Genomic DNA, 26,684 nt, shown 5'->3' on the forward strand with positions numbered 1-26,684 from the left:
ATGTTTCTTGTTGATTTTGAAGCTTTCTTACTGATAAAAAATATATTTATAATCCTTGATTCAAAACTCATTCACTAGATTTACTAAGTTAAATTTTAAAACCCAAAAATCATAGTCAAATTCTTTTATGTAACCAGAATTCTATTGCTACCAATTTTTTATCTTTAAGTGCAATCTAAATTAAATTTTCTTAGAAAACTTGTGTTTAAAAACAATTATTACATGATCAAAAAAGAAAACAAAAAGTCGAAAATCGTTGAATTAAAAATTAATACAGCGTTGTGGCAGAATCTGTCTGGAATAAGACCACTTTAGTTGTTCTGCCAATAGTGAAACCTAAAAGTTGTCGCCGATTGTATGTATTCCACGTGCTGCTGTAGAAAAATTTGGTGTAATGGCGGCTCGTTCACAAGAAACTGCGTTTTCTCCTAATGGACAATACTTTGCTAACGTAAGCACAGACAGTCGGTTGAAAATATGGGAGTGTGAATCCGGAAGAGCCAAACAGGAATTTATCCCTGCGTCTCACTTATCAGCTGCATGCACGTGTCTGGTTTGGGCACCCTCTAAACAGCCGGAACAGGTAATCATCTCATATACTACGATTTGGTAATATTAATAAGAGCAATATCAGACCATTCAGTATTGACTGTAATTTTATGTGGATTGGATTTTGTTCAAACTCATTGTTTCTGGATTAACTACTCATTACTTCTGTCGTTACCAGATAGCAGTTGCTCACCAAAGTAGTTGTCAAAGCAATACATCTGCAGATAATACTAAAAGTCAAATAGTTCTTTTGTGATATAATCAGCTTCCAAATTTTATTTCAATATTGATCTCGCAAATCAATAGGAAATTAAATCCATGTCATGTTTTCCTTTCACAGAGTGGAAACCAAAGTAAAAAGAAACGTAAATCTAATGGAGAAGAGGCTACTGGAGTGGCTGGGAGTGATATTATTGCTCTTGGTACAGCATCAGGGAATATTCTTCTGTACAGTCTTAACAGGGCAGAATTGGTACATCAGCTGAAAGGTGGCCATGCAGGGAAAGTACGGTCTCTGTGCTGGAATCAAGATGGTTCGTCCCTTTTTAGTGCTTCGTCGGAAAAAAAAATCGTCGAATGGGATGCGGTGGAAGGTGTTATCAAATGGTCTGTAAAATGTTGAAAGGACTGTGAAAACAACACGTATAATTCTTCGCTCCATATTTTGTTTTAGTCAATGGAAAGTGGACAAAAATCCTATTTTCCGAATGTGTATGCTACAAGATAACTGTACTCTCGTAACGGCTGGTCGTTCAATACAATGTTGGAACGTGGAGACCCGCTCAATAGTAGCGACATTCACAGGACACACAACGGATGTCGCCCATCTGTTACCCGTTTATTCACCTGGCGCGAAAGGTGGATACTTCCTTACCGCTGCCGACGCAGATCGTTGTATTAGTGCATGGTTTGTATTTGATTAAACTTACTTTGTTTTAAATTGGCGTTTAAAATGTGCTGCATTTCAGGAGATTTGTTGGCGAAGAGAAAAATGGACAATCTCAAGCTTCATTTACTTTGCAAGACGATCCGTTGAACTTCACCGTCTCGAGACCCATTTCCGACAAAGACCCCGTCGTCTTGGCCGCAGTGACGGTTACAGGAATCTTACATGTCTTTGAACACCATTTAAATGGGTATTTATAATTCTATGATCATATTTTCTTAATTACTAAACATGTCTCTAAAATAATCATAAGACGATCCAAGAAACCATTACAACCAATTGTAAAGATCCACATCGGAAGCGATGTAGCTGGCACTGCGAGACCACTCCCCGTTGTATCTGCATACGCATGTGGTGATGCAGATGGAAACTGTGTCATTGTGTATGGATCACTCGTTCGACCAGGGTTTGAAAAAATGGTAGATTTCTTTAAGCCAAATTCTTAAACTTCCTTCTGTGTTTTTCATGCGTCATTTATTTGCGTTACAGTGTTACCGTAATCAAGATGGGATGGCTTACATTGTTCGAAGAGATCCATCGTCTGTAGATCACTCCAAGTCCGATGTAACATCGTCCGCCTTGAAGTTAAGAACACCCATATTGCCTGCTGACGTGAAAACCTTGGCCCCCGAATATATGGTACCCATGCCTGCATCATCTGAGGTTGGAGTCGCTGTTGGAAGGAAACGAAGAACGCAAAATTCCGAATCAAATTCTGGTTTAGTATCTGCAAAGGATTCGCTTCCCATGGAGCAGAGGCTTTCAGCGTTGAATCTTGACAAGGCTGTTGATGCCGTTGCCCCGCCACAGGCTGACAATATGGCTCAACTCCTTCTTCAGGTTGGTAGAAGTGCGAATGCCAAACTATAAAAAAAATTCTGTAACACAAATTCACCTCCATGGTGTTTGTATCGATTACTCTAAATAGGGATTGCACAGTCGAGACCCAAAGATTTTGCAGAGTGTGCTGGATAGAGGTGATGCTCAGATTATAGGAAATACGATTCGAAGGATTCCTGTACAAGCCATATTGCCACTCATTCTTGAATTAACGCGAATGATGCAATTTAGAGGACATCCCAACTATTCTTACGCCAAGTACGTATCGTTTTAGGGGTTATCATGGATCGTTGTAGGGGCTCTCGTTTGATTTTGAAATAAATATTTTCATGACAGATGGCTGCGATCATTACTGGAACACCATGCTGGATATCTGACATCTTGTCCGGATTTAGCATCGGTTTTGACGCCTCTACTGGCTCTTATGACTGCTCGTACTTCGCTTTTTCCTAAGCTTTCGCAGTTACGCGGTCGACTGCATTTGATGTTGGGAGAGTTGGAACATCGAAGTGAGAAGGAAGATGCCACAACAACCGAATTACCCGCAACAGCCCTTCTTGTTTATAGAGAAGGTAATGCATTTTTTCTTTATTTTTATTATTACATTTTTTCGTTTTGTTTTTGAGTTTCAATGGCTGACGTGAGATATTTTCATTAGAATCGTCTGATGAAGCAAGTGAGGAAGGAGATTGGCCACTTCAGTCGGGATCTGAATCAGAAGACCAGTGGGATGAACTGTCTGATTATGGCGAAAATATGGACGTGAATGAGGCAAAAGATGACAGCGAGCAAGAAACTGACGATGAAAACAATAGTGAAGAAATAGACGAGGAAGTAGAAGAAGCTTCTGATAATGACATCGAGAGCGTTGTAGAAAATGGGCTGTCAGATTGAAATAATATTGGTTCATCATGGGTTGAAGAAAATTACATATGAAGTTGATTTTCAATTTGTATTTACGCAAAATTTTTTTTATTCATCAAAAAAACTTCTGCTTAACATGTTGCGTCTCGTCGCCTTTTTTTTTATCGACCTTAAGACGGTCAATTATATATACAGCACAAAATGGAATCAACATTAGCTTATCAAGCCAATATACCGTTAACATCGGAATTAATGATTGGTAAAATCAAGGTGGACATGCAATTCTTTCACCCCAATCGCCTGGAATATTTGTTGAGTTCGGTGCGTAACATACCGTGCGTCAGCATCAGGTTTCAACTCCAGCTTAAGGGCGCCAATATACTTTTCTGAACATAATGTCCAGAAATGAGGCTCCTGCAAGTTAATACTCATTAGTTTTTACTTGCGGAGGCTAGTCATGACATGTGGAACCCACCTGGACGGAACGCACGCCTTCCAAGCGAGCAACTTGCTGGTAACACTGAGGTAGACGTCGGTCAAGTTCTTTAGGCTGGCGCTGCATCAGGATGGCAAGCGATTCTTTAATAAGTCCCAGGACACTTATCGCTATCATGATGGCGATGAACATGGAACAGATAGGGTCCGCAATCATCCAGCCGAATGTGTGCATCAGAATAGCCGAAATAATCACACCCACACTTCCCAAAGCATCTGCAAGAATATGCAAGAAAACTCCATCCATGATAATAGATCTCTTGTTCGAATCGCCATGCGAATGGTTGTGTCCATGGGTATCGTGGCTATGACCATGTCCAGCAGCGTGAGAATGACCATGTCCACCACCACTGTGGGAATGCCCATGATGATCTCCTCCATTAAATTGACTCCCGTCTACGAGATGGCTATACGAGTTGCTAATCTTTATGCTCATTGGCTCTTCATCATGAGAATGGGAATGATTGTGTCCTCCCCCGCCGCCGTGGCTATGACCGTGATGGAAGGCAAAAACACCTAAATCATGAAATCATTGTACAAAACATTTCAAAGATAGTTTAAAAATCTTTCAAGTATCACCAATCAAGTTTACTATAAATCCCAGGACAGAAACAACAAGTAGTCTCTCATGTTTGACTTCAGGGGGTTCAATCGCTCTTTCGACAGCTTCAGAGAAGATAAAGAATGAGATGAACAGTAAAAACAGTCCATTTACAAACCCTATATTAAATTTTTAATTAGCAAAAATTAAAGAAAATTCTATAATAAAAATCTACCTGCCAACACCTCTGCTCTTTCATACCCATAGGTATAGTGCTCGTTGGCCTTCCATTGAATAATGACACTTGCTGCAAGCCCAGCCAGAAGGCCAGTGCAGTCAAAAAACATATGAAATGAGTCAGAAATCAAGCCAAGACTGTTGGTCCATATTCCATAAAACAATTCAACAAACGCAAAGGAAAAGTTAAGCATCAAAAAAAGAAGTAAATTTCGGGAAGTTTTGTCCTTTAAGATTTTTTTAATCCATCCTATAGCAGAACTGGTATATCGAGAAATGCGACTCGAACCCTGAACGGATCCTAATTTACTATAATCCTTTTGCGTAGTCGGTAACATGATTCCAATCACAGTTTCGCTGGAAGAATCTTAAGGAATCTTTAACTGACAGGTGGGACTTAATTTTTCACAGGTCTAGGTAAACGTTGTTTTAAAATTATCATGCAATCAAAGTTGCACGACGGTTATAGAGCTTCGCTAGTTTTGTTATTCCTAGAAGAAATGCATTGCGGCTATATTTTAGGGAAGGAAACTTGTTTATGGGGAAGACTGACACTAGTTCGGCCTCACGACGGTCGACACGTCATTCGCCATTTCCCGGCACGATGTAAATTCTTGTTTCCGGCAACACTGATAACTTATTTTAATAACTGATATTACATATTTAATTTCCAATATTACTTGTTTCTCTCATGAATATAATCAGTTTTCTTAAAGATTTCATAAATTTTAAAATCAAAATGGTGCTAATGTAATTTAAACAAATGGCTTGTTTTTGTTTGACCCAGAGATGTCGTCGACTTAGGGAATGCTATCTGTCCTCAGTATTATAACAATATAAATTAGATTCTAGAATAAAATTATATTTTATTATTCATTATACTAAATTACATCGAATATGTGTTAAAGCCAAAAAAAATTTCCTTTAGTTCATTAGTTTGCCGCTAGTCTAAGTGGACGTTGTTAAATTCGGCACCGTAGCGGAAACCATCTCTCTCATTGTGGAAAGCATCCATCGCCATGGTAAGTGAAACGCTCTTAGTTTTATGTAAGAAACTCGTTAGTACGAAAAGTAGTTTTTCTATCACAGTTAAATCTTTCAAATGGTCATTATTTGTGGTTCATTCTTGATGTAGTTTGATTGAATTATTTTAACTAGTTTTCCTGTTTGTGATGGGTTTGCACTCGTAATGGTTGTGGCCGCATGGGTGAAGCTACTATCCATGGCGTGACAGTCAACCCAATATTGTATGGAAATTGAAGATTAATTTGTGACTTTATAATAGGCTCCCAAGAAGGATGCGAAGTCAAAGTCGGCCCCATCTAAGTCGGCCCCAGCCAAGAAGAAGGAAGGTGGAGGTGGCAAGGCCAAGAAGAAGAAGTGGTCTAAAGGAAAAACCCGTGATAAGTTGAACAATCTTATTCTCTTTGATCAGGCTACATATGATAAGCTGTATAAGGTAAAATTTAAGAGTCAACTATTTATTTTGATTCATTCTTCACATTTTCATGTATCTTTATGCAGGAAGTCCCAGCCTACAAATTGATCACACCTGCTGTTGTTTCTGAAAGACTGAAGATCCGAGGATCCCTGGCTCGCAAAGCTCTGAACGAATTGCAGCAGAAGGGACTGATCAAGCAGGTGGTAAAACACAGCGCTCAATTGATCTATACCCGGACCACCAAAACTGAAGATGCTGTGGTTGCATGAATTGTGTATTAGATTTCCAGTATACAATTTTGTCCACCAAATTGTTGCATTTTATTTTTTTACCATAGAAGCTAGGATATTCTGAATAATATCTACAAGTGATGTGTTTTCACTATCTGCTGTAGAGATTTAATATGAATGCAAGAATTAGGAGTTAAACCTCTGGAAGAAAATAGATCAGACACAAGTCAGCTGATAGGATAAAATAGGGGAGCAGTGCAGCTGTTAATTGTCAGTTGGTAAGGGGCAGGGGAACTGGGAAGAAGTGTCTAAGGAGCCTGTGGTCTCCTGTGGCTGAGTCATTTTTCAGATACTCCAGACATTTCTCTTGTGGAACGCGATGTCAAACATAAAAGTTGCAATCAGAGTACGTCCACGAACTATTAGGTAAATGAACACTTTTTGGCATTTATATGTACGAATTGAAAATTCGTTAGTTTGAAACTGACAAGTTGCTGGATATTTACGTATCGTCAATTGATTATTGAGGTTAATTAAAGCAACGGTTAAACTCAGAATTTTGCCATGAAGATATTGAGCAGTGCCGAAATAAGTGCTTCAATAACTTTTGGGTAAAGACGGTAATGTCAGTTTTTCCATGGGAAAGAAGTTATAAATAGACTGTAGTCGAACTCCCCTCTCACGCTAGTTTTAGAAAAAAACATACGCTAAAGGGAATGGCTTAATGTAAGCAAACAGATTTTGCTTTTTGAAGGTGTACGGACTACTTGAAGACAAACATGTTTTGGACAAGGCACGAAGGCATCATGCTTATTTATTTACGTTTTTTCTCCTTTCCCCTAGCGAAGCTACGCTTGATCATCAGTTAACGGTGCACATGGGTGGCAACAATATAGTTCACTTACACAATCCTACGGTGTGTATGCTAGCATCTCATAGATTAAAAACTGCTAAAATAAATTAACACTGTAATTGGTTATTGCTCTACAGATATCGAAAACCAGTGCGAAGTATGGATGGAATGATAAAAGGGCATCAAGTCAGCCACGGCAATTCGCTTTTGACTACTGCTTTCCTGCGACTGATGGTTCTTGCGCTTCCGCCAATATTGCCAGCCAAGAAAAGGTACGTCCTTTCATTGGCTAAAACGATAAAATTCACGATAGGCTTACAGTAGGTTAAATTTCCATCATAGCTGTTTATATCGGTGCTGGTTGCAGGTAGCATATGCGGGTAACATTTGAAATTATATTAACAAGCCCATTTGTGGAATTGAATAATTCAACAGGTATTCGAAGATCTGGGAATGCCGGTGCTGAACTCTTTATTTGATGGATACAATGCGTGCGTGTTGGCTTACGGGCAAAGTGGAACAGGCAAAACTTACACCATGATGGGGACTCCACTGGAACCTGGATTAGCTCCAAAACTATGCACTGCTATCTTTGAACGAATTACTTCAGAATGTGGTTGCAGTAACGTCCACCGACCTTCGTTTCGGATCGAGATTAGGTGAGACAGTTAAAAGAAAATGAACAAAATGCAATATCCTAAAACGTATTCTGTATTTCACATACAAGTTTTATGGAGATCTATAACGAAAAAGTTCGTGATCTTTTGGAAGAATATTCAAATCGAGGCTCTGTGCAGCTAAAAATCCGAGAACATCCACAATTAGGACCTTATGTTCAAGGTTAGTACACATTTGTTTTAAAGTTAATCAATTGCCAAAACAAATAATAACATACATGATATATCTAATGCAGGGTTAAGTCGTCATACTGTGGAAGACGCTGCGGCGGCCTTGGGGCTTTTGAAGGAGGGAGTGGAGCGTAGAAGCTCAGCTGCCACACAAAAAAATGGCCATTCTTCTCGTTCGCACGCGGTATTTACGGTACACTGCACAGCAGCTTGGGTCACTGGTGAAGGATTGCCACGAGAAACTGTTGCAAAACTTCATCTTGTTGACTTGGCGGGAAGGTAAAAGATTGCTTAAATAAAATCCGTTGTTTATTTCTCCTTCCTTTTAGTCATAATAATAGCTGCCATGCCTTGTTCTCTTTAAAGTGAACGAGCAAGTTGCAATCCTGTCAGCCGTCTCCGCCTCAAAGAAGGTGCGCTTATTAACAAATCTCTGGCCAGTTTGGGCAATGTTATCAACGCTTTAGGTATCTTGTTAATAAGTTTTTGTTTAAAACTGATAGCCAGAAATTCGCTCCAAATAATTGTTACTTTGGTTTCCCCCTTGATTTAGCTGAAAAAGCTTCTCTGAGCAAGGGTAGCATTAGTACGCTCAATACTAGTAGCTCGTCTACCTCCAGTATTAACATACCGTCCGTCCAAACAACACCTTCCGCAACACCACGTCGTTCACAGACACCCTTCATACCGTACCGCGATTCAGTACTAACATGGCTTCTCAAGGATTCCTTAGGTGGCAATTCCAAGACTTTTCTGGTGGCAGGTATGTTGTCGGCAGTTGTAATTAGTTGTTCAGTTTTTGTATTTTCCAGCAATTTTCCGTCACAGCCATTTCCCCTTCTACTCGCGCATTTAAGGAGACTTTAAATACTCTTCGATTTGCTGAACGAGCCAAACGTGTTGTAAATGAACCGGTATAGAACTACCTTGCTTCTCTAGTTATCAAATTTTATTAAAGGTTTGGTTTGCGACCAGGTCATCAACGAAAATGCAAGTGTTGAATTGATTCACCATTTAACGCAGGAGGTAACGCGTCTAAGAGCGTTGTTTGCTCAGTCGGTAACCATCAGTATCATGTTGGATCGTAGTTTGCGTAAACAAACTTTAAAACATGTCTGATTAAGCAGGTGGAATCCAATCAATCAAATGATAATTCAAGTTTGATTCCTTCTGAAAACATCACCAAGTTGTTAGGCGCTAACCATTCCAAGGCATGTGAATTAACCGAAGACTGGTTACGAAAATGGCGTCGTGGAATTGGGGAAGCAATATCAACCGTTCATAGTACGCCACAGTCTACCGAGATCGGTATCCAGACCTCATTCCCCATCATCATGAAAGACCTGGGAAATGTGATACCTGCAAAAGAATCCAAGTCGGCAAATAGAGCGCCTGTGGAAAATGCAACAAGTAACTTAGGAACTATTGACTTCCATAGTGAAACTAGTTGTTGGAGTGATGATAGTCTGGATGGTTCATATCCGACAGAATTTCGTCCAACAACCGACAGTCATACCGAATATCCAGGAATGAGCAAGCTAATGGTGCAAGAATCAGCCTCGATCATTAAACCAAACTTTCATATTGGAGAAAGTTTATCTGCTCCATTTTCGGGTTCCTTTCACCAGCAGAGACCGTCGCCAACTCCTTCGAGCAAAAAGCGAATCAGTGCACGAAGAGTGATTAAAACAGGGCCTGATGTGCGAACAATGTTTAAGAATTCGGGGGAAATCCAACAAAGTAGATGTTCTTCGCCTTTATCACCATCTTTGGTTGTCACTGGTCGACCTCCAGAGAGTTTTTCTAAGCGAAAAGCCTTTAAGTACATCCCAGATCAAGTTCATCCGTTCGGCATTTCGGCTTGCTCTCAGAAATTACCATTAGACAATTTGCCATCAAATCAAGACCATGAGATTGCAAAAGTAAAATCAAATTCTTATGACGAAAAAATGATAAACAATGATTCACATAAATCATATCAAGAATTGGAACTTGCTAGCCGTAGTGTAGAGTTTGTGCCATCGTCTCGAATCGGTTTATCTTCTTGCAACTCGAAGGTGAACTGCTGCTGTCACATTCTACATCACGGTAGTCCTTGCAAGCTGCAACATCAGAATTTCTTAGCACAAATTGGTTACCAGCGTAACAGCTATTGCCAACATGACATAAGTTACCAGCAGAGTCGTGCAGTACCTTGTAAATCCCAATCGTTTGATACCATACTACGGGCAGAATTGTTAGCCATTCGTCGAAGAATGGTGGCACGAACAGCTAGCCCCAAAGTGGCAGCCTCTTTGCGTTATTTAACTCAATGGCAAACCGATTCGCTGGAAAACCCTCTCAGTATAAAAAGTTAACATAATTTTCTAGATGTGATTTTAGTTTAGTCATTCACACCTTAATATTATCTTCTCATTACTTGGCACCGCCTTAAAAATAATGCTCTTCCTAACCATGATCACTTTTAATATATGAATAGATTGACATTTCTTAACGCCGTCTTTTAACCATTTTTTTGATTATTGCAAATATTCGTTTTTCTTTGACGTCCGGGTTCAAATAATAATATATTTTTTTCCAACTGAACTTTTATCTTTAACATGTTCTTCGTGGATTTCAATGACTGCAAAATTCGAAGGTGTTGGAATAAAAGTCTGGCAGTTTGGCCTGGTGTAGAGAAAGGATGTCATTTTGTCAGTTAATCCGAGTTGGATCGCAAACGTGATGTCGAATGCTTTGTTAGTTGGGCAACGTTTTCCTTTCTGGTTTAAGGAACCGTAAAAAACATATCTCCTGTTAGAATGTTTATTTTAATATAAAATTTTAATCATTCTAGACATGTGTACATTGTATTAAATAACATTATGATTTGCAATTTTGCAAAGAGACAAATTAGTTAGGAATCGGTCTCGATTGGCTCTAATCGAGGTCCACGTCCCTCCCTTAAATAAAGCCATTCGGGGTACAATCGGAGGGCCACTTTGTCAACCGAGTATACGGGGTAAAATACAGGTTACCCCGATTGCCTCGACGATATTTTCAAGATGGTGGCTTATACCATGTTTTCAGGGTAAAAATCGGGGCAGAATGGTAGAATGAGGTTTAATCGGGGCGATCGGGTAAAAAACTGAATATATTTGTACGCACTTGATGATCTGGCATCATGGCTTTAATTTTTAATTTAAATATTTCAATCTTCAAAAATTGGAAGTAATTGTTAACTTGATACTGGCAATATTGGAGGCGAACATTTAATAACCACGTGTGAATAGAGTGAGTGCTGAAGAAATAGTAAGAAACTAAGAATTTATCCAGCTTACTCTGATGAAGTTGTTCTTTCCGTTGTGAAACTGCAGCAATGGAAAATCAAGCTGAAGTCGTGGAAACTTTAGTGGATCCCGATGATGAGGAAAATATCGCAAATAGTAGTTACCGAATAGATGAGGCATCGGAAACGAATACCGACGTCCCTAGGACTGTGCCAGGAATTAATTTGGGTAAATATAGTTCTTAGTTCTAATATGAAACAATTAATGCAGTCTACAATTTTTTTTCCAGATGATATGTCTTTAGATTCTTCAACACATGATCTCTCATATAATGCTGAAGGTAACTTTTCAACTAACATAGTCAACAGAAAACTCTTTTCAAGCATTTCTTCCATCTTAGCAGTTCCTGAAGTTTGTGAATCCCAATTGATGTACAATGCTGCAAATGATGATGGAAAAGGTAATAAAGAAAAGATGTTGGAAAAAATTATTATTTCTGTAGAAAAAGACACTAAAATTTTATGTCTAGCCAATACAGGAGGCAGTGAAGATGCTGAGAAAAATGATCCTGATAATATGCCAGCCATATTGTTGACAGCAATGAGAAATCAGTTATCATCTATACATATGGTCCAAGATAATGTTCATGAAAAGGTTAATCCTGTGTTGGAAACAAGTTCAAGGGAAGATACAGTAATATTGGAAGAAACAAGTGACTGTAAAAGATCTTGCTCCGTAAACTTGATGTGTGAAGGCCTTACAAGTAATGCGGAATCTTCACTCGGCATTGAAACTGAAGAATTTAGTGGAAAGAATGTGGCAAAAGCATCTGAAGTTCTACATACCTCAATCAGCAAAATGAGTGTAATGCAAGCTCCTTCAGAAATCTGTGATGCTATTGGTGGCCAAAAAGGCAAGTGTTTGGAAGGTATGAAAAGTTTGCCATTTTCTGAAAAAATCTATGGTTCAATTGATGAAAAGCAAATAGCAATTGAATCTCAACAAATAAAAGAATGTGAGTCAACCATTTTCACCATACTAAAGAAACCAGATGGTTCTCTATCTGACAGTTCTACTGGTCTGTGTGAAGGTACCACTTGTAATACTCCAAATGTAATTCCTTGCATGGTTCAAGAAGATCAAGTCTTGAGAAGAATAAGATTGCTACAGAAACAAGTTGAGCATACTCATGATCTGTACTCTAGGAAATTGAGTGAAGATTTTCTTTCTGTGAAAAAGTTTTTTGAAGATCTTAATCAACAAGACACCCTATTTCAAGAGATGTCCTCACAAGCTGATCTCCTTAAGGAAACTCTAGATTCGGTGCTCCAGTTACCGGAATCATCGAAATCGGACGTTCTTGATCGTCTAGAAGCATGTTTCAATTCAGGTCACTGGCTAGAAAAATCTGTGAAGACAAAAGAACTTGCTAGTTGCAAACAACTGATGAGTAAAGGTTACGTTTCCCTAAAATATGGCGGTGTTTCTAAGGTAAAGGCCATTATCAATCAGCACTGCCGTCCGCAATTATCAACTGAAGACGCCCCACAATCAAATGTGGAAGATATCCTCTGTGATCCATACCTCGTCACCGTTACATCCATCATAGATCCTGGAGAGTTTTATGTCGTCCGTCTGTGTGACAGTGGGAAGCTTGATACAATTCTGACAACGCTAAAAGAAAATGCCGATTTTTATCCAATTCCATTAGAGACATCCCCAGGTCAGATGTATGCTGTTCGTAATAGTGCTCTCAACTGGTTCCGTGGCGTATGTGGAAAAGAATGCGGGCGTCACCAAGTCGGTGATCAACCATCTGAAATTCTCTACGAATTTTTCATGATAGATCAAGGACACCATGAACGTATTCCTGCGTCTTCCATCCGTCTTCTTCCTATGGAAATTCTGAATATTCCGCCAATCGCTCGCGAATGCACCTTGAATCAAAATTTTCAGGGCACTACTTGGAGTCTTCAAACAATCAGCCTTTTCAAGCAAATGACCAGGCAGTCTCCTATGAATATGAAGGTTTTCAAACAACATGGGGGAGTTCTAGAAGTCGACCTCGGTCAGCTGATAAGCTTTGGTGAAGCAGCAAATATTGTATCCGTAAGAGATGCATTGTTCTTCTCCCACCGACCGACATCCACCAAGCCATCACTCAGAAAATTCAAGCCAAAATTTCTTATTCCTAATGTCGACTTACGGAAAGAATTTTCAGTGAATGTCTCTTCGGCAGAGACGCCAAATAATTTTTACGTTCAGATCCTTGATGAAGAATTGCGTAGTTATCGACTAATGCAGGATGAACTTCAGACGGAGATGGCAAATGTTACTTTGAACTCTAGTTCAAATTTCAATTATATTGAAAAAGGTCCATGACATTTTGTTTGCATTTTTTGTTTGCTTTCGTTTTGTATTATTTTATTTTTTTTTATTATTTTTATTATTGTTATTTTATTTATTTACTCATTATTTTTTTTTGGTTCTTGAAACTAGGTTTTATTTGTGCTGTCAAGTACCTTGGCGATTGGTACCGATGTTTGGTGGAAGAAATTTACCAACAAAATCGAGTACTTGTTTTCTATGTTGATACCGGCCATCGCCAGACTGTTCACGGTTCTGAATGTTTGAATTTACTGGAGACGTAAGATAGCCTATAGTCTGCTGATATGTCTGTTAGCAAACGAAAAATTGCTCTTCATTTCAGGTTTCTCGATCTGCCTTGTCAAGCACTACGCTGTGTTTTGGATGGCATCAATCCGCTCAAACCACGTGCAACGAAGATGAACAGTTATCGCCGTCGTCAGACTTCATGGAATTTATGGTCTCGCGAAGTAATAGAATCCATTCGTGGTTATCGTAACAAGCAAGGAGTGATTATAGTGGAGAATTGGAAAGTTGGTGACGTTGGCCGATTAGACCAAGAACTTACAGCCTTCGTCGTTTTGTAAGAGAAAACACAAATAATAAATTTGAATCCTGTCCTGTTAATGTCACAACTTCTCATAGATATCGTGATGGTGAACAGTTTTGCCTGAACCAAATGCTGGCACGCGCCGGTGTGGTTAACAGTACCAAAGGGCATAAATATCTGGAACGTTCTATTATCACATCAGACTCTGCAATGCAATGTGGAATTTCTCAGCCGATGTTGACTGATTCGGTCGAGAGCGGAATGTACGCGCCGTCAACAGAAGCGGATTTCACATCGTTAGCATTTAACGTCCTTTAAGTTTTACTACCGGTTTAATACCCAGCATAAATCTTTATTAAAGATTGATTCCCGGCATACCCATAACGGAAGAACTGATTACCCAGGCTCCGTCAGTGGCAAATGGACGAGATAGCGACCAAAAGAATTTTGAGAAACTTGTTGGTGACGGTGATTCAAATTACTCCGACTGTCTTCCTGTTTCTGTCTTTCCGATGTCATCGTATAATCCAAGTCCAATCTTAGAGGTTTCGGATGCTGGCAATACTTCTCCACAAGCATTGGATCTGCACAGAAATGAGGTGTGTTAATGATGGTTTGATGTGCAATAGGTCGTTACTAATAACGTTATTTTTGGTTCTGGTTACAGTTGTGTTCGGGTTTAGCTGGCTCCACATCTTCCATTAACAAAAATCCTGATAACGAAATGGAAAGCAGTATTGAACCGTTGAAATTCGCGCTTGAATATCTTCCGGCATCGAAATTTAATGACTGTTTACCGAACCCGCCAGTAAGAAAACATGCTTCCGAAGATGTCTCTGCCGGTTATGGAAAAGACCTTAGTTTGAAAACAGTGTTGACCAATTTTACTTCTTGTGGGACATCAAATTCATCGGGAATCGAAGTTTTGGCACCTGCCTTGGATCAGCAAAAAGAACAAAAAACGATCAATTTGACTAACGAAAAATCTGATGGCACGTGCAGTATAAATAATTGTCAAACCGACTTAGTGGGCACTTTGGGAACGCAGCCGGAGTCCGAAACATCCGTTACGGTCTCTTACGTGTGGATGGACTCTCCAGACGCTATGTATTTTCGCACGGCTGATATGCAAGCTCAGTACGAGGAGCTACGATATAAAATGAAACAACACTATGGAAACATCGGATTAAGGGAAAAAACAAAATTTGAAGTTGGCTTTCGCTGTGCTATCCATGAGCACCACTCCTGGTGGCGTGCAGAAGTCGTCTGTATGGACGACTACCCTAAATGTGAGGTTTTGTTTGTTGATACTGGATATCATCGCACAGTTCGTGCTAAACACATCTACGAGTTGGAACTAGGTTTTGATGAAATTAAACGTTTAGTGCTTAAATGTTCCCTATATGGCGTCTTCAGTGGCACTGAAAATGGAACTTGGAAGGAGAACTGCATCAAATAGTATGTACTTGTTATATTTCTTCGTGTATAATAATAATATCACGATTTCTTCTTACGAATAGTATCCACGACCGACTTTTGGGATCTGAAAGCATCAGCATTTTTCGACGACAACAGAGAGAATCAAAGTATGCAGCACTTCCAGTTATGTGCCTCTATGTCTACAATGTGGAAGGCGGTCCTTTGCAGATTCCAGGCAAGACGCAAATCAACCTTAACGACGAGCTTGTTTCATTGGGTCTGGCCCAAAATTACCCAGGACCTCTGCCATCTTCAAACGTTATTCCTGTTCTCCGGGCTTGGAGATTGTCCGAACCTCCTAAAGTTGGCTCCGTATTTTGGGCAATAGTAACCTGGGTCAATTTGACAGGAGAGATTTATTTGCATGACATCAAGTCAGTACCGGCGATGAACGAGATTACCAAATGGTTAAACGAAGCATACAGCGGCACAGAACCGACTGATGCAGATCTTCGTTGTCGTCCCGGAGACCTGTGCATAGCGAAGTATGTCAAGTATTTCCCTCAAATAATTTTAACTCTTACATATTTTTCTTTTAGGTATAAAATAGACAACAAGTGGTATCGTGCCATAGTTAAAAAGACTGAAGTTGAACTTGAGAAAGTCACAGTGTTTTTTGTTGATTATGGAACGCTGGATTCGGTAGACTGTCGTGACATTCGTCTTAATATCATGCTAGAAGAATTGCCGACCCAAACGGTTTGCTGCAAGCTGTTCAACATCCGTCCTCCGGTTGAGGACCTCACTGATCGAAAATGGGACTGGCCGGTAAAAACTCTCGATCATCTACATGAATTGATTGTGGATAAAGAGTTTCGCGTGATCGTCAAGGGCAAAGGCCCACCGCTGCCCGTCGCGTTGATAACTCGTAAGCAATCATCAATTGCATCGTATCTTGTTGAAAATAAAATGGCTGAGTTAACTGATCCTAATTTATGGAAGAAAAAATCGAAGAAAAAGAAATGTGAGAAGAAGTGATTAATTAAAGTGTGATAATGTGCGCAGCCATTGGTATTTCTTTGCTAAACCTACCAATTGCATGCTGATCTCCAATAACTGTTCAACTTAGTTGATTTGTTGAGAAAAAATTTTTTTGTGTCTGTGTTGTTTTGTTTAAACAAAGAACCCCCCTAAAAAAATGGGATCGTTTGTTTGTGTTTGGAGATATTTTGATTTGATTTAGTTTTGTTGTTTCGTAGTAATTGGAGAACCTCCGTCCAGCAACCTTCAACCAAGAAACTAATTTTTTTTTTTTTTTTTTCGTTGACATTGATTTAATGGAGAACAACGTATGAAAACCAAGAAAATACAAATGCTCAAAATTTAGAAGTAAAATTATTGTATTAAACTTTTATAGAATGTGAAATTTAGATTGATTTTCTATAAAGCTAATGGAAATGGTTTTCCGTAGGAAATCTTTCGGTTAGGGCCGTTATTGATCCCATTTAGTAAATACTTTTTTTAAATATATTAATCCATTTTGACAGGTTTCTGCAGATGACTTCTGTTTTTTGGTTGCCAAACCCGAAGTGTTGTGTTATCTTGTGAGAAATATGTCAACTGCTGCCGACGAAATGGAAAATTTCGCCGCGAAAGCTGCGCTACGCAATAGCATAAAAATTGCTTTGAAGCAACTAAAATGCCAGGACAGAAGTACGCAATCACTTGAAGTTACAAAGAAGCTGTTAGCTCATCCCAAGTATCTCTCAAGCAAAGGGGTAGCTGTCTTTTTAAGCATGAAAGACGAAGTCGATACAGAAGGTATTGTTCGAAATATTTTCGATAGTGGTAAACACTGCTATATTCCAAGGTTAGTATTTTGCAACACTTTTTCTGCATATCAGTTTTTGTGTAATAATTTTGGTTTTAATGGTTTTGCTCATGTAAAGGTATAGAGAAACTGATGGATACATGACAATGATAAAAATGAATTCCTATGATGAATTGGAAAACTTACCAAGGACACGATGGAACATACCACAGCCATCAGAAAAAGACCTAAGAGTAGATGTTTTTCAATCAGGTGATCTTGACCTGATACTTACGCCAGGTTTGGCTTTCACAAAGCAAGGTCATAGACTAGGTCGTGGCAAGGGATTTTATGACAAGTTCATAACAGCCTATAACTGTTTGCATAAGCCTCCCTATTTAATTGGTTTGGCTTTGTCATATTCCATTGTGGATCATATCCCCTGTACATTGACTGATGTTCAAATGGATGAGGTACTTTATGGCAATCGTCAAACAAGTGAATGATCTGGCAAACCAATTAACAAGATGAAAGAATTTTTCAATACTGAAAATTATTAGAGGCAAATTAGATTCCCATACTTCTTCTATAATGTGATACTTGTACAAATGCAGACTAGTACTGATATATTCTGAAAATGAAAAGTATACTATCATAGATTTGTACATTAAAAACATGCCCAGAGGTATTTGAGGTAAAATCTTAATTCTACCTGATATGTGAGCTATAGTCTCCATGTAACTTATAGTCAACACAATTTGTTTATATTATTGATTATGGCAATCTATTCACTGATTTAATCCATTGGCTTCTGTATTTGGCTGAATATGATAAATTCAATTGCTATTTTAAAATCATTGGCCCAGCACCCAGCAATCTTTAGGCTGTGGTCTTCCAGTGCTGGGAATTTGTTTTGGCAAGCAAATACTCAACAAGGAATTATAAGTAAACAATTCGGTTTTATATCACATTTTTATCATTCAAATTGTTTTTTTCAGCAGTATTTAACATGTCAGAGTTGCTGCCCTAATGTGGCAGCAGTGCACCTAAAATTACCATTACCATTTAACATGTCAGAAATAACAATTTTGTAGTAAAATAATTTGAACGTTTTTATGTTTTTGTTTTGTTCTGTTAAGGTGGAACGGTGGAGAGAAAAGATGTTTGCGATGGGCAATTCGAGATCCAAGTAGAAACGGAGTGCCCATTGTTTAAAGGCTTAGAGACTCGGCAAATGGTATTACTGACCCATGGTGACAGCGTAGACTAGGTTGCAGAAGGGTTGCGTTACGTCGCAAAATCTTCACATCATATTATTTCCGCTATTGCTGATATTACTGAGTCCAGTTCCATGATTTGACTGAAAACGGTATGTTGGTTTCCTTTCCATTGAGTGCGAAACATTGATCTTAACGGCTGGTGTCAAATTACAGGACGAAAAATGTTGCATGCCTTCTTATTCGAAATCTGTGGATTGCAAGGAGGTTTCACATTGGAGAAACGCGAGCAGCAGTGTAACGATTACATCCGGCGCACGGTCGGACGTGATAAGATCGTGCTCATGCTAGTAAGCGGTGGAGTCGATTCCGCCGTTCGTGCTGCCCTTCTCCATAAAGCACTTCTACAGGTGATAACTCGTCGCGAGTGCAGGGCATCTATATCCATTCTTATCTTTTTCTTTTTTTTTTAAATTTTATCTTAAAGAAAAGATACAATATGTTTGCTAATTTACTTTATTTACGTTATTCACCGACAGTTTACAAGCGTTTTAGTAATTTACCTTGGGTTACTTGAAATTATTATTACAAGTTTCATTTAAGTTCATGGTAAAAGTTGAAATTCAAAGTGTATGTCTAATGGCACAACGGTATAGCATCGGAGCGGTACGCAGAAGATTTAGGGTTCGATTCCCTAAAGAGTTCAGTTACATTCCAATGTAAAAATAAATTCCATTGGGAAAATTCTGATTTATGAGTTACAAAATCTCTAAGTAAAATTAGAGTGCCTTAACCAAAGACTTGTAAAGCCCTATTCTACAACGTGGCTATTGGTCGCATATACTGGAACATTACAACTCAGATGGAAAACGAACCCATACTATGATGATTAATCCTAGTCAATTTAATGTTTGTTAATAATAAAAAACGATTATTTAGTGTCATTACATATTATCCATCATGGACACTGAATACCACTACAGCTGAATGGGATTCGAACCCAAGTTACATCGTATTCCAGCCCATCGCTCTACCATTGAGCTATGAGAGATACTACATGGTAATCTTAGTCTTCAACATATTAAGGTAACTGTGCAAAATTGTACATAGGGGATCAAATATCAATGGGGGGGATATAGGGGGGGTTGCCAGGAAGGTATCGCATCCGACTAGCAACTCGAAGGTCCGTGGTTCGATTCCACGTGGGTTCCTGATGTCCTGGGCTTCCAACATTCCCAGGGGTCTACCTTCCCAGGAGCCAGTCGGGTCGAGGAACTTCCCCATTACGAAGTAATGGGACGGATATTTTGGTAATCTTTAATACAATTCTCAATAATAAATTTTAATAAATTGTTCATTTCGATTTATCGGCGTGACTGAGTTACTTGAACACTTTGCAACGGACTTTAACCATTGTCATCCCCAGACGAAAGATCTCATACATATTTCAGATTGTAATATATATTCATTCAACTGAAACTGTTGATTATTTTAATAATTCGGTTGACTCTTTCAGGATTTGAACCCTTATCCTATAGCGTACCGTGCCGATGCTCTACCACTGAGCTATAAGTCATATTAACATCCTGTCTACATTTTCTTGTTAATTGAGTTAACAAATTTGGACTTAGAATAATTTTTGTAGCATGATTCAAGACAATTTCCTTTTAATATGTCTATAATAAATACATCTAATACAATTGCAACACGATTTACCATAATTTATTGTGCTAAACTTCCGACGGGATTTGAACCCGAAACCTTTAGATCCATACACCAACGTTCTACCACAGAGCTATGATCCTTATATAACATCAGTCAGGTTAGCACATAATTTTACGAGCCTATAAAAATTGCCTTTATTATCTTTTCGTGCCTTCTAATATTAGTGAAATATTAAATATAATTCATGGCTCAACGGTTGAGCATCGGCAATGCACACCGAAAGTTTGGGGATCGAGCCCCGAAATAGTTAAATTAAATTCTGTGAAACTACTTCAATACACCGGATAATCCAATATATACAAAGATTGAATACAAAATTATTCTGCAGGTAAACAAAACTCTGGTAAATATGAGTTTCAACTATGTTCAACAGATATCTACCAACTACAGAATTGAGATGTCATCGGCAATAATTCAAAGGCAATCCGGGAATTCGCAGTACAAGAACTGCACATCAGTGGCCATCTCAGCAGTGTTTAGAGTCCAATCCTTAAAAGAAAAAAGTGTAAATGTCAGGAATGTATAGAGTATGAACACAAAGAAAGTACGAAAAACAAATTTTTCAAAATTAATGTAAGACAAAATTTGTATTGATAATTCTCCACATGAAAAAATATTTTGCAACTTTTAAAAGGTTAAATAACCATTTCAAAAATTGCTGTCAACCAAGGCAGGGGGAGACACTGCCTCAATTGACTCACCGGGGAGATTACCCAGTGCTTGGCTAAGAGAAGCCGGAAGAAGAGCTGAAGATTTGGAACATTTTTACAGGAGCGATTAACCTTTAATTCGGATTTGTGGGTAGCGACATAGCCCTCCATAAGCATTTCATCGAACTATGAGGACCCCCACGTCCCCTTTCCGGCCAGAGCCCTCCAAACCTCGATATATGTTGTTTTTATATATACCGTACAGTAGGGGCATGACCCCCTACGGGCTTATTATGAGTCAAGGGGAAACGGGGCCACAGAAAAGAAGGGAGCCCAGATATACACTTCAATTTGTCTTTAATAAAATACCGTAACATGAGAGAACGTTAATAAATCATGGATATTTCCAATCGCGCTTACAATTATCATCCATTGCTTTGGCACCCAGCCTCGATCAACATACTATTCTAATTCAGCATGATTTGTAGTCTACATTAAACGAAAAAACACGAGTTAGTATTACAATTTTGCTGATACATCTATTAATACGGTGAAATCTTTTTGGCATTCTCTTACGATTTATTACCAAGACATTGTGGGATTAAGAATAAATATCCTGTCTACTTTGGTAAAAAAATCCTTCCCTGTAAACAAGAAAAGTATGAAAGTGGGTTCATAATGTACAACATGCTTTTTGATAATAAACCTTGCTTGTCAACAACCAAACCAGCCACAACAAATTTCATTCCTATCTAGTTTGGTAGTAAAAATCCTTCCCTGTAGAAAAGAAAAGTATCAAAATGGGGGTTTGTAACGTACAGCATGCTTTTTGATAACAAACCTTGCTTGTCAACAGCAAACCCATCCACAACTAATTTCGTTCCCGAACGCTCTGTACAAGTGCAAAAGGTGTACAAGACTAATCCTGGGATGCGGGAAAGCCACGGGTGGTAAACAACCAATTCAAGTCCATATCTCCTTTGCTATCGTTTGCTTCGCGCGCGTCTTGTGGAAGAGTGCTGGTGAAAATTCATCAACAGAGCTCCGACATTTTCAATGCATCAACCGTTTGGATTCTGCCCGATGGTACAATGCCGCTTTGAACTGTTCAAATCGAGTAGTACGTACTTCAAACGAAATGAATGAATTTCTTATTTGCTTTGTTGCTTCCCCACCTTCGTCGTCTGCTGTTCTACGACCACAACAAACCTGGAAGCTTTTGAAGATGATAGTTTTTAGGGCGGGGATCAAGAAGGCAGCTCTGGATAAGCATGGGCTAAGTAAGCCATAATTACAGTCACTGTCAGCTACAATAACAGTGACGTATGGAAGGTTCCTACGGGGCTAAAAATTCAAAAATCTTTTGAAAATAGTATTTATTTTAAGCGGACATTTTTTATTTATTTACCCTCGCGTTAACAATTGGTTGAAGGGAATGAACGCGCTTATTTTTTTATTAAAAATGCTGAAAATATGTTTGCAGCTTTCCTTTATATTGGTGAAAAATTTCGCATTGCAGACGTTCTAAGTTTGATTACCACGAATGTCGACGTGTCCATGAGTTACAGCGATTAGAATAAATTGTCTCATCACCAATCGTCCTCTCATTTCTTGCCAGCTGCGGAACTAACAATTTTTTAATATCAAAAATTAATACAGCTCATAAACTTTTTGTTACCTATTGCATTTCCACGCTGACTTTTAATCCGATTCATTCGCACCTCGCCATTCCGAATTGTCGCCAGTGCAATGAAAACTATTTTCTTAAAAGCCTTGCGAACATTATGAATATCAAATGTTTAACAGTTCTCCAATAAAGCCAACCTGTTAAATATAGCTGGTTCTAGAAAAGATAGGTGGTGTCAGTACAACTATCTGATAAACCTTCACAATAGACATTCAACAGTCTTGGAACAAAATACTACCATCAATCAAGTCATTTTTCCATAGATGTTGGGCAATCTTCTGACCTCATTATGCTACCTAGTCACCGAGTCACTGACCGAGATTTTATTACAGTGCGGAACTATTGTGGTTGGCAACTGTAAAATTTACTTTACCGAGCATTGTTTTTTTCTAGAATCCAAGCAATCATTGATTTGGAACCAGGTGGTGGTAACAGGTGTACTTGTGGTCTTTGAGGAGTTAATGGTTTCTTTAAACTGAAAGTTGATGAGAACAAAGTCATTTATCTCAGTATCAATACTGAAGAAAGTTCCTTTCATACATAGGAGCTCCCCGTATGATGCTTACTGGGTCAAGACCTGCAAAATAATAAATCTTTAATCATTTATCTAAATGGTGCACCCCAAATGGTTTTCTACTGTAAGAAGTGGCCAACCTTCTATGTTGTAGCTTCATAAAAAAATCTTTGGAACAAATGATGGATTGCTATGAAAATCACACTGGGACAAGTTACTTTTAGGAACACTTCTCAGATTTGCTTCCTTAGTCAGATTTACTCAACAAATTTGTCATCTCATCACTGAGATGGACAGACAAGCATGTTTTGCAGATTGTTTGCAGCACAGTTATTACTGCCTTGGTGTAGCCAACATGAAAAATCTTATGTTCCAATCTATGTTACCGAAGGCGCCCACACATCCTATCAGGCCTTTTCCACATGTCTAACATTTGACATCTTTTACATTAATCTGCTAGAAAAACAAAATAAAAAAGTGAATAAGGCAGTTGATTGATATTTATGGGATGTTACTGTACCATTCGCCTGACAAGCATTCCAAACTGCATAGGTGTTTGGGAGGTATCACAGCTGTACAAGTTTCGTGCTACAATTTGGATATGATTCTGTTGTTGTATTTGCTGACGTCTCACTCTCCCTAAGCAGATCCTTGGTTGCAGATATGTTAGTCTATTAGAAGGACTTACGCTCTATACAAAGGACAATAAAACAGCGAAGAAACGTGCAACACAATATGTCGTCGTTGTGTAAATCGAGAATGATGAGACAAGTAACTACAAGTCTAACTAAGGTGATACTAAGAGGAAAAGAAAGACTATTATATAGGTACTTTGTACTCCTTAGCTGACGGGGGGAAATAGACAATTTTGACGTTAGCAGACGTTAGCGCCCCCCGCCTGCCCCGGCTGCCAGGGGTAACGACATCTAGATTTTCCGCATGGAACCCACAAAGAAAATAGATTTTACTTTTAAATCAGTACAATTCTAGCTTTTTAGTGCTTGAACTTTACTAACCTCAGACAGTTGATTCCAATTTTAAATTTAAAAACCTAGAATATCAACTACTAGTTGCAAGACGAGGCGCTAAACATTTGTAGCTAAAACTGTCGTTGCTCGTAGGATCAACTGTTGATAGCAAGAAAAACACGGAATAAAAGCTGCAACACCCTAATGCATGCAAGAAAAACATTTTAAATTGTTAGAATAATACAGCTCATTTTTTACTTTTTGAAAATTGTCAGGAAAATTTCCCGGAAGTAGCCAGAAGTAGCCAATATCTCCGGAAATAGTGATCCTATTACAAAACGAATACGATTTTCGTGATCCTTATCAAATTTGAGGCTTGAGTGACGTGTTTTTAGCCAAAATCCAATTTTTTTACCCTTAATTTGACGAGGATCACAAAATGTGAATCTTTTTTCTAATAGACCTACACATAAGGAGTTATTAGGCATTTTAAAACCGGAAGTTGAAATTCCGTTAATCTAAAAAATGAGCTTTATTCTGCTTTAAATGGTTAACAATATTTTGATAGTTGTAAAAGTAAACTATTGTTAATAAAGTTATGTGGTGCTTTAAAAGTTCTAAAAGTACAATTTCAATTCTGGCACATAAATAGACTTGAATCAAAAAATCATACATTTAACACGATTAAGCCAGTTACCTTCTTGGTATTTAGTGAAAACCTGCAACCAAAATATGTCAGCACTTTTCAAAAGTTTTGTTTCTGTCCTACTAGTATGTAATATCTGGCTGGATGTAGCTAGACCAGAGTTATAGACCCCTGGTTCCTCCACTATAGCTATTTTTCCTCTCAGTAAGAATGTACTCTCTTGAGGGGAATATACAAAAAAACGAGTGTAATGTAGCTTTAAAAACATCAAAGTTCAACAAGATGATCAACATGACTACCTACAATACATACATTCAACAATTCGTCCAACGACGCATTCAAATGCCACATCACACGATCTGCACGATATGGTCGTGTAATGTCGTCTGCATCCTTGCAACCTCAAAAATTATTTAACAATAGATGGCGTTTTTTGCGCGCATTTCAAACCCCCCCCCCACAGCAAATTATTCTTTAAAAGAAAAAAACAATACATAAAAATAGAAATCACAATAACCGATTAAGTAAATTATGTTTTAGGTTTAAAGAATGATTTTCCCCATCAACTTATGTCACATTTTCTTAAGGTATTATGTGCAATATGGTAAACCCCTTATAAACCCGACAACATGTGTTTTTACTCTATTACCAAGTTGAAACTTCCTCATTTTACCCGGCGAAAAGATCTTCTTACTTGTTATAATAGCAGTATTACAATAGTACATCGACTGATAGTTGTTGCTGGTTGTGGTAAAGAAACTCGGAAACGTGTACTTTTCGTAGAAAGAAAAAAGGTAATTTCTGATTAGCTAGATAATAAACTGATTATTTCCCGACATTGTATACTAATAAACTTTTTCTTGGCACAATACTGGTATAAGCAATTGTTGCTAAACTCTTAGAATTTATATTTTAGATTTGGGATGAATATTGGTAACAAACAATTAGGTGGGCTGTTTAATGGAATGCCCTCACATCATATGTTAAGTAACCAATCTCAAAATCCTCAAAATAATGATCTAATTAAACTGATCCAGCAAGAGGAAAACAAATTTTGGTCTGTCAGACCTCTTTATGTCCTTTCCACCCTGCAAATGATGTTTGGGCTGTTTCTTATACATATTTGATGGCAATGAGGTTATTTGGTGTGGTGGTATCATCTTCTTTACTGGCCTGTTAAATGCTCTGGCTACCAAGTACAAAACAAGCTTCCTGTGAGTTTAAAAATATCTAATCACAAACTCAACTGTTTCACAATATGGTTGTTTGCCATAGGTTGTTGTTGTCTTCTTTTTTGTGTGTTGCAGGATATGGTGTTAGCATTTTCTGCTTAATTATTAGTGCTGTTCATGCCCAATTTGAATTTGATAATGGTAATTTGTTCTTTAAATGTTAAGTTTGTACAGTTTACCTTCATGCAAATGCTTGGATTGCTGTGCATTTTTGCCACAGTAATGCACAGAGGAACGTATGTGGGAATGGCGGTGATTTCCGGCTTGAACTTCCTGATTTTTGTGCTGACGTCTGCATTATTCTGTCGCGCCAGTTGCTCTTGCTGTCAACCTCACGTAAGAAGCTAAATTATAACTTTTATTCTTCCTTGATAGGTTATTAACCTAAACATTTTTACTATTAGACTCCAACCATTATGTACCTTTCGTCTATTGACGATTCAACTTCGAATCGACAAAATGAATTCTCTGATTTGCCCCGATAAAGAGTACACCTTATCGGGATTAACTTCAAAAAAAGAAAAATTAAGTTAATCATTTTCTGTTACTGCTGTCAATGTGTTATTGATAGGACTTTGCAATACTTTTAGTTCTGTTGGTGAATTCCTGAATAAATCCAGAAATGCAAACAAGATATGAACGAAATGTATTTGTAATACTTATTTTGACACACGTTAGCTTGCAATGAAAAGGAAATGTACATCTTCCATGAAACCAGGAGCTTATCAGCAACCACGGAACTGTACTTATAACTTAATAAAAACTTTTCAGTGAGGATCAACTGTG

The 26,684-nt window shown here is 38.3% G+C and overlaps 6 protein-coding genes, 1 long non-coding RNA gene and 1 pseudogene across 48 annotated transcripts in view; 6 read left to right on the forward strand and 2 right to left on the reverse strand.

Moving 5' to 3' along the window:
* Positions 1 to 312: 312 nt before the first annotated feature.
* Positions 313 to 3,284, forward strand: LOC116924202 (WD repeat-containing protein 43). Its single transcript, XM_032930701.2, has 9 exons — positions 313 to 583; positions 890 to 1,155; positions 1,223 to 1,456; positions 1,518 to 1,685; positions 1,749 to 1,914; positions 1,985 to 2,335; positions 2,424 to 2,593; positions 2,672 to 2,907; positions 2,994 to 3,284. The coding sequence occupies exons 1-9, from the start codon at positions 395 to 397 to the stop codon at positions 3,227 to 3,229; spliced, it is 2,016 nt and encodes a 671-aa protein (XP_032786592.1). The 5' UTR covers positions 313 to 394; the 3' UTR covers positions 3,230 to 3,284.
* On the reverse strand, positions 3,274 to 5,081 carry LOC116924207 (zinc transporter 7). Its single transcript, XM_032930708.2, has 4 exons — positions 4,471 to 5,081; positions 4,274 to 4,414; positions 3,675 to 4,210; positions 3,274 to 3,613 (listed from the first exon to the last, which is right to left on the reverse strand). The coding sequence occupies exons 1-4, from the start codon at positions 4,808 to 4,810 to the stop codon at positions 3,449 to 3,451; spliced, it is 1,182 nt and encodes a 393-aa protein (XP_032786599.1). The 5' UTR covers positions 4,811 to 5,081; the 3' UTR covers positions 3,274 to 3,448.
* Positions 5,082 to 5,339: 258 nt separating this feature from the next.
* LOC116924210 (40S ribosomal protein S25) lies at positions 5,340 to 6,223 on the forward strand. Of its 2 annotated transcripts, none has more exons than XM_045175536.1 (3): positions 5,340 to 5,494; positions 5,758 to 5,931; positions 5,997 to 6,223. In XM_045175536.1, exons 1-3 carry the CDS (start codon positions 5,492 to 5,494, stop codon positions 6,180 to 6,182), a joined length of 363 nt encoding a protein of 120 aa, XP_045031471.1. In that variant the 5' UTR covers positions 5,340 to 5,491; the 3' UTR covers positions 6,183 to 6,223. The 2 variants fall into 2 exon arrangements, with proteins under 2 accessions (XP_045031471.1, XP_032786601.1); XM_032930710.1 differs by lacking the exon at positions 5,340 to 5,494 and adding an exon at positions 5,556 to 5,577.
* A 144-nt stretch (positions 6,224 to 6,367) lies between these two features.
* Positions 6,368 to 10,528, forward strand: LOC116924201 (kinesin-like protein KIF16B). 4 transcript variants are annotated; one of them, XM_032930698.2, is made up of 11 exons: positions 6,368 to 6,569; positions 6,987 to 7,059; positions 7,134 to 7,268; positions 7,432 to 7,655; positions 7,724 to 7,836; positions 7,910 to 8,123; positions 8,211 to 8,311; positions 8,398 to 8,607; positions 8,673 to 8,758; positions 8,820 to 8,903; positions 8,969 to 10,528. In XM_032930698.2, the coding sequence occupies exons 1-11, from the start codon at positions 6,523 to 6,525 to the stop codon at positions 10,199 to 10,201; spliced, it is 2,520 nt and encodes an 839-aa protein (XP_032786589.2). In that variant the 5' UTR covers positions 6,368 to 6,522; the 3' UTR covers positions 10,202 to 10,528. The 4 variants fall into 4 exon arrangements, with proteins under 4 accessions (XP_032786589.2, XP_032786590.2, XP_045031443.1 ...); XM_032930699.2 differs by having other exon boundaries at positions 8,972 to 10,528; XM_045175508.1 differs by having other exon boundaries at positions 8,820 to 8,870; positions 8,972 to 10,528.
* Positions 10,529 to 11,019: 491 nt separating this feature from the next.
* Positions 11,020 to 16,835, forward strand: LOC116924198. 3 transcript variants are annotated; one of them, XM_032930694.2, is made up of 12 exons: positions 11,020 to 11,117; positions 11,201 to 11,341; positions 11,403 to 11,453; positions 11,514 to 11,573; positions 11,643 to 13,487; positions 13,613 to 13,760; positions 13,824 to 14,063; positions 14,126 to 14,326; positions 14,392 to 14,629; positions 14,698 to 15,488; positions 15,551 to 15,994; positions 16,049 to 16,835. In XM_032930694.2, exons 2-12 carry the CDS (start codon positions 11,203 to 11,205, stop codon positions 16,485 to 16,487), a joined length of 4,596 nt encoding a protein of 1,531 aa, XP_032786585.2. In that variant the 5' UTR covers positions 11,020 to 11,117; positions 11,201 to 11,202; the 3' UTR covers positions 16,488 to 16,835. The 3 variants fall into 3 exon arrangements, with proteins under 3 accessions (XP_032786585.2, XP_032786587.2, XP_032786586.2); XM_032930696.2 differs by having other exon boundaries at positions 11,053 to 11,341; positions 14,698 to 15,319; positions 15,392 to 15,488; XM_032930695.2 differs by having other exon boundaries at positions 11,054 to 11,341; positions 11,517 to 11,573.
* Positions 16,836 to 17,033: 198 nt separating this feature from the next.
* LOC116924211 (5-formyltetrahydrofolate cyclo-ligase) lies at positions 17,034 to 19,350 on the forward strand. The gene is made up of 4 exons (XM_045175534.1): positions 17,034 to 17,319; positions 17,399 to 18,204; positions 18,399 to 18,628; positions 18,693 to 19,350. The coding sequence occupies exons 1-2, from the start codon at positions 17,063 to 17,065 to the stop codon at positions 17,763 to 17,765; spliced, it is 624 nt and encodes a 207-aa protein (XP_045031469.1). The 5' UTR covers positions 17,034 to 17,062; the 3' UTR covers positions 17,766 to 18,204; positions 18,399 to 18,628; positions 18,693 to 19,350.
* Positions 19,351 to 20,479: 1,129 nt separating this feature from the next.
* LOC116924213 overlaps positions 20,480 to 26,684 on the reverse strand; it is a 104,019-nt gene continuing 97,814 nt past the window's right edge. For 6 of the 36 annotated variants that reach the window (XR_006648334.1, XR_006648335.1, XR_006648338.1 and 3 more), the window contains 8 exons: positions 22,777 to 22,849; positions 22,530 to 22,694; positions 22,260 to 22,477; positions 22,027 to 22,195; positions 21,693 to 21,955; positions 21,558 to 21,628; positions 21,438 to 21,495; positions 21,192 to 21,340 (listed from right to left, as the gene is read on the reverse strand). This is a non-coding gene — a long non-coding RNA (uncharacterized LOC116924213). The other 30 variants (XR_006648318.1, XR_006648314.1, XR_006648330.1 and 27 more) reach the window with 30 other exon arrangements.
* Positions 25,281 to 26,532, forward strand: LOC116924218 (annotated as a pseudogene).

Source organism: Daphnia magna, linkage group LG6 (assembly GCF_020631705.1).
Source record: "Daphnia magna isolate NIES linkage group LG6, ASM2063170v1.1, whole genome shotgun sequence".
NCBI classification, from domain to species: domain Eukaryota; kingdom Metazoa; phylum Arthropoda; class Branchiopoda; order Diplostraca; family Daphniidae; genus Daphnia; species Daphnia magna.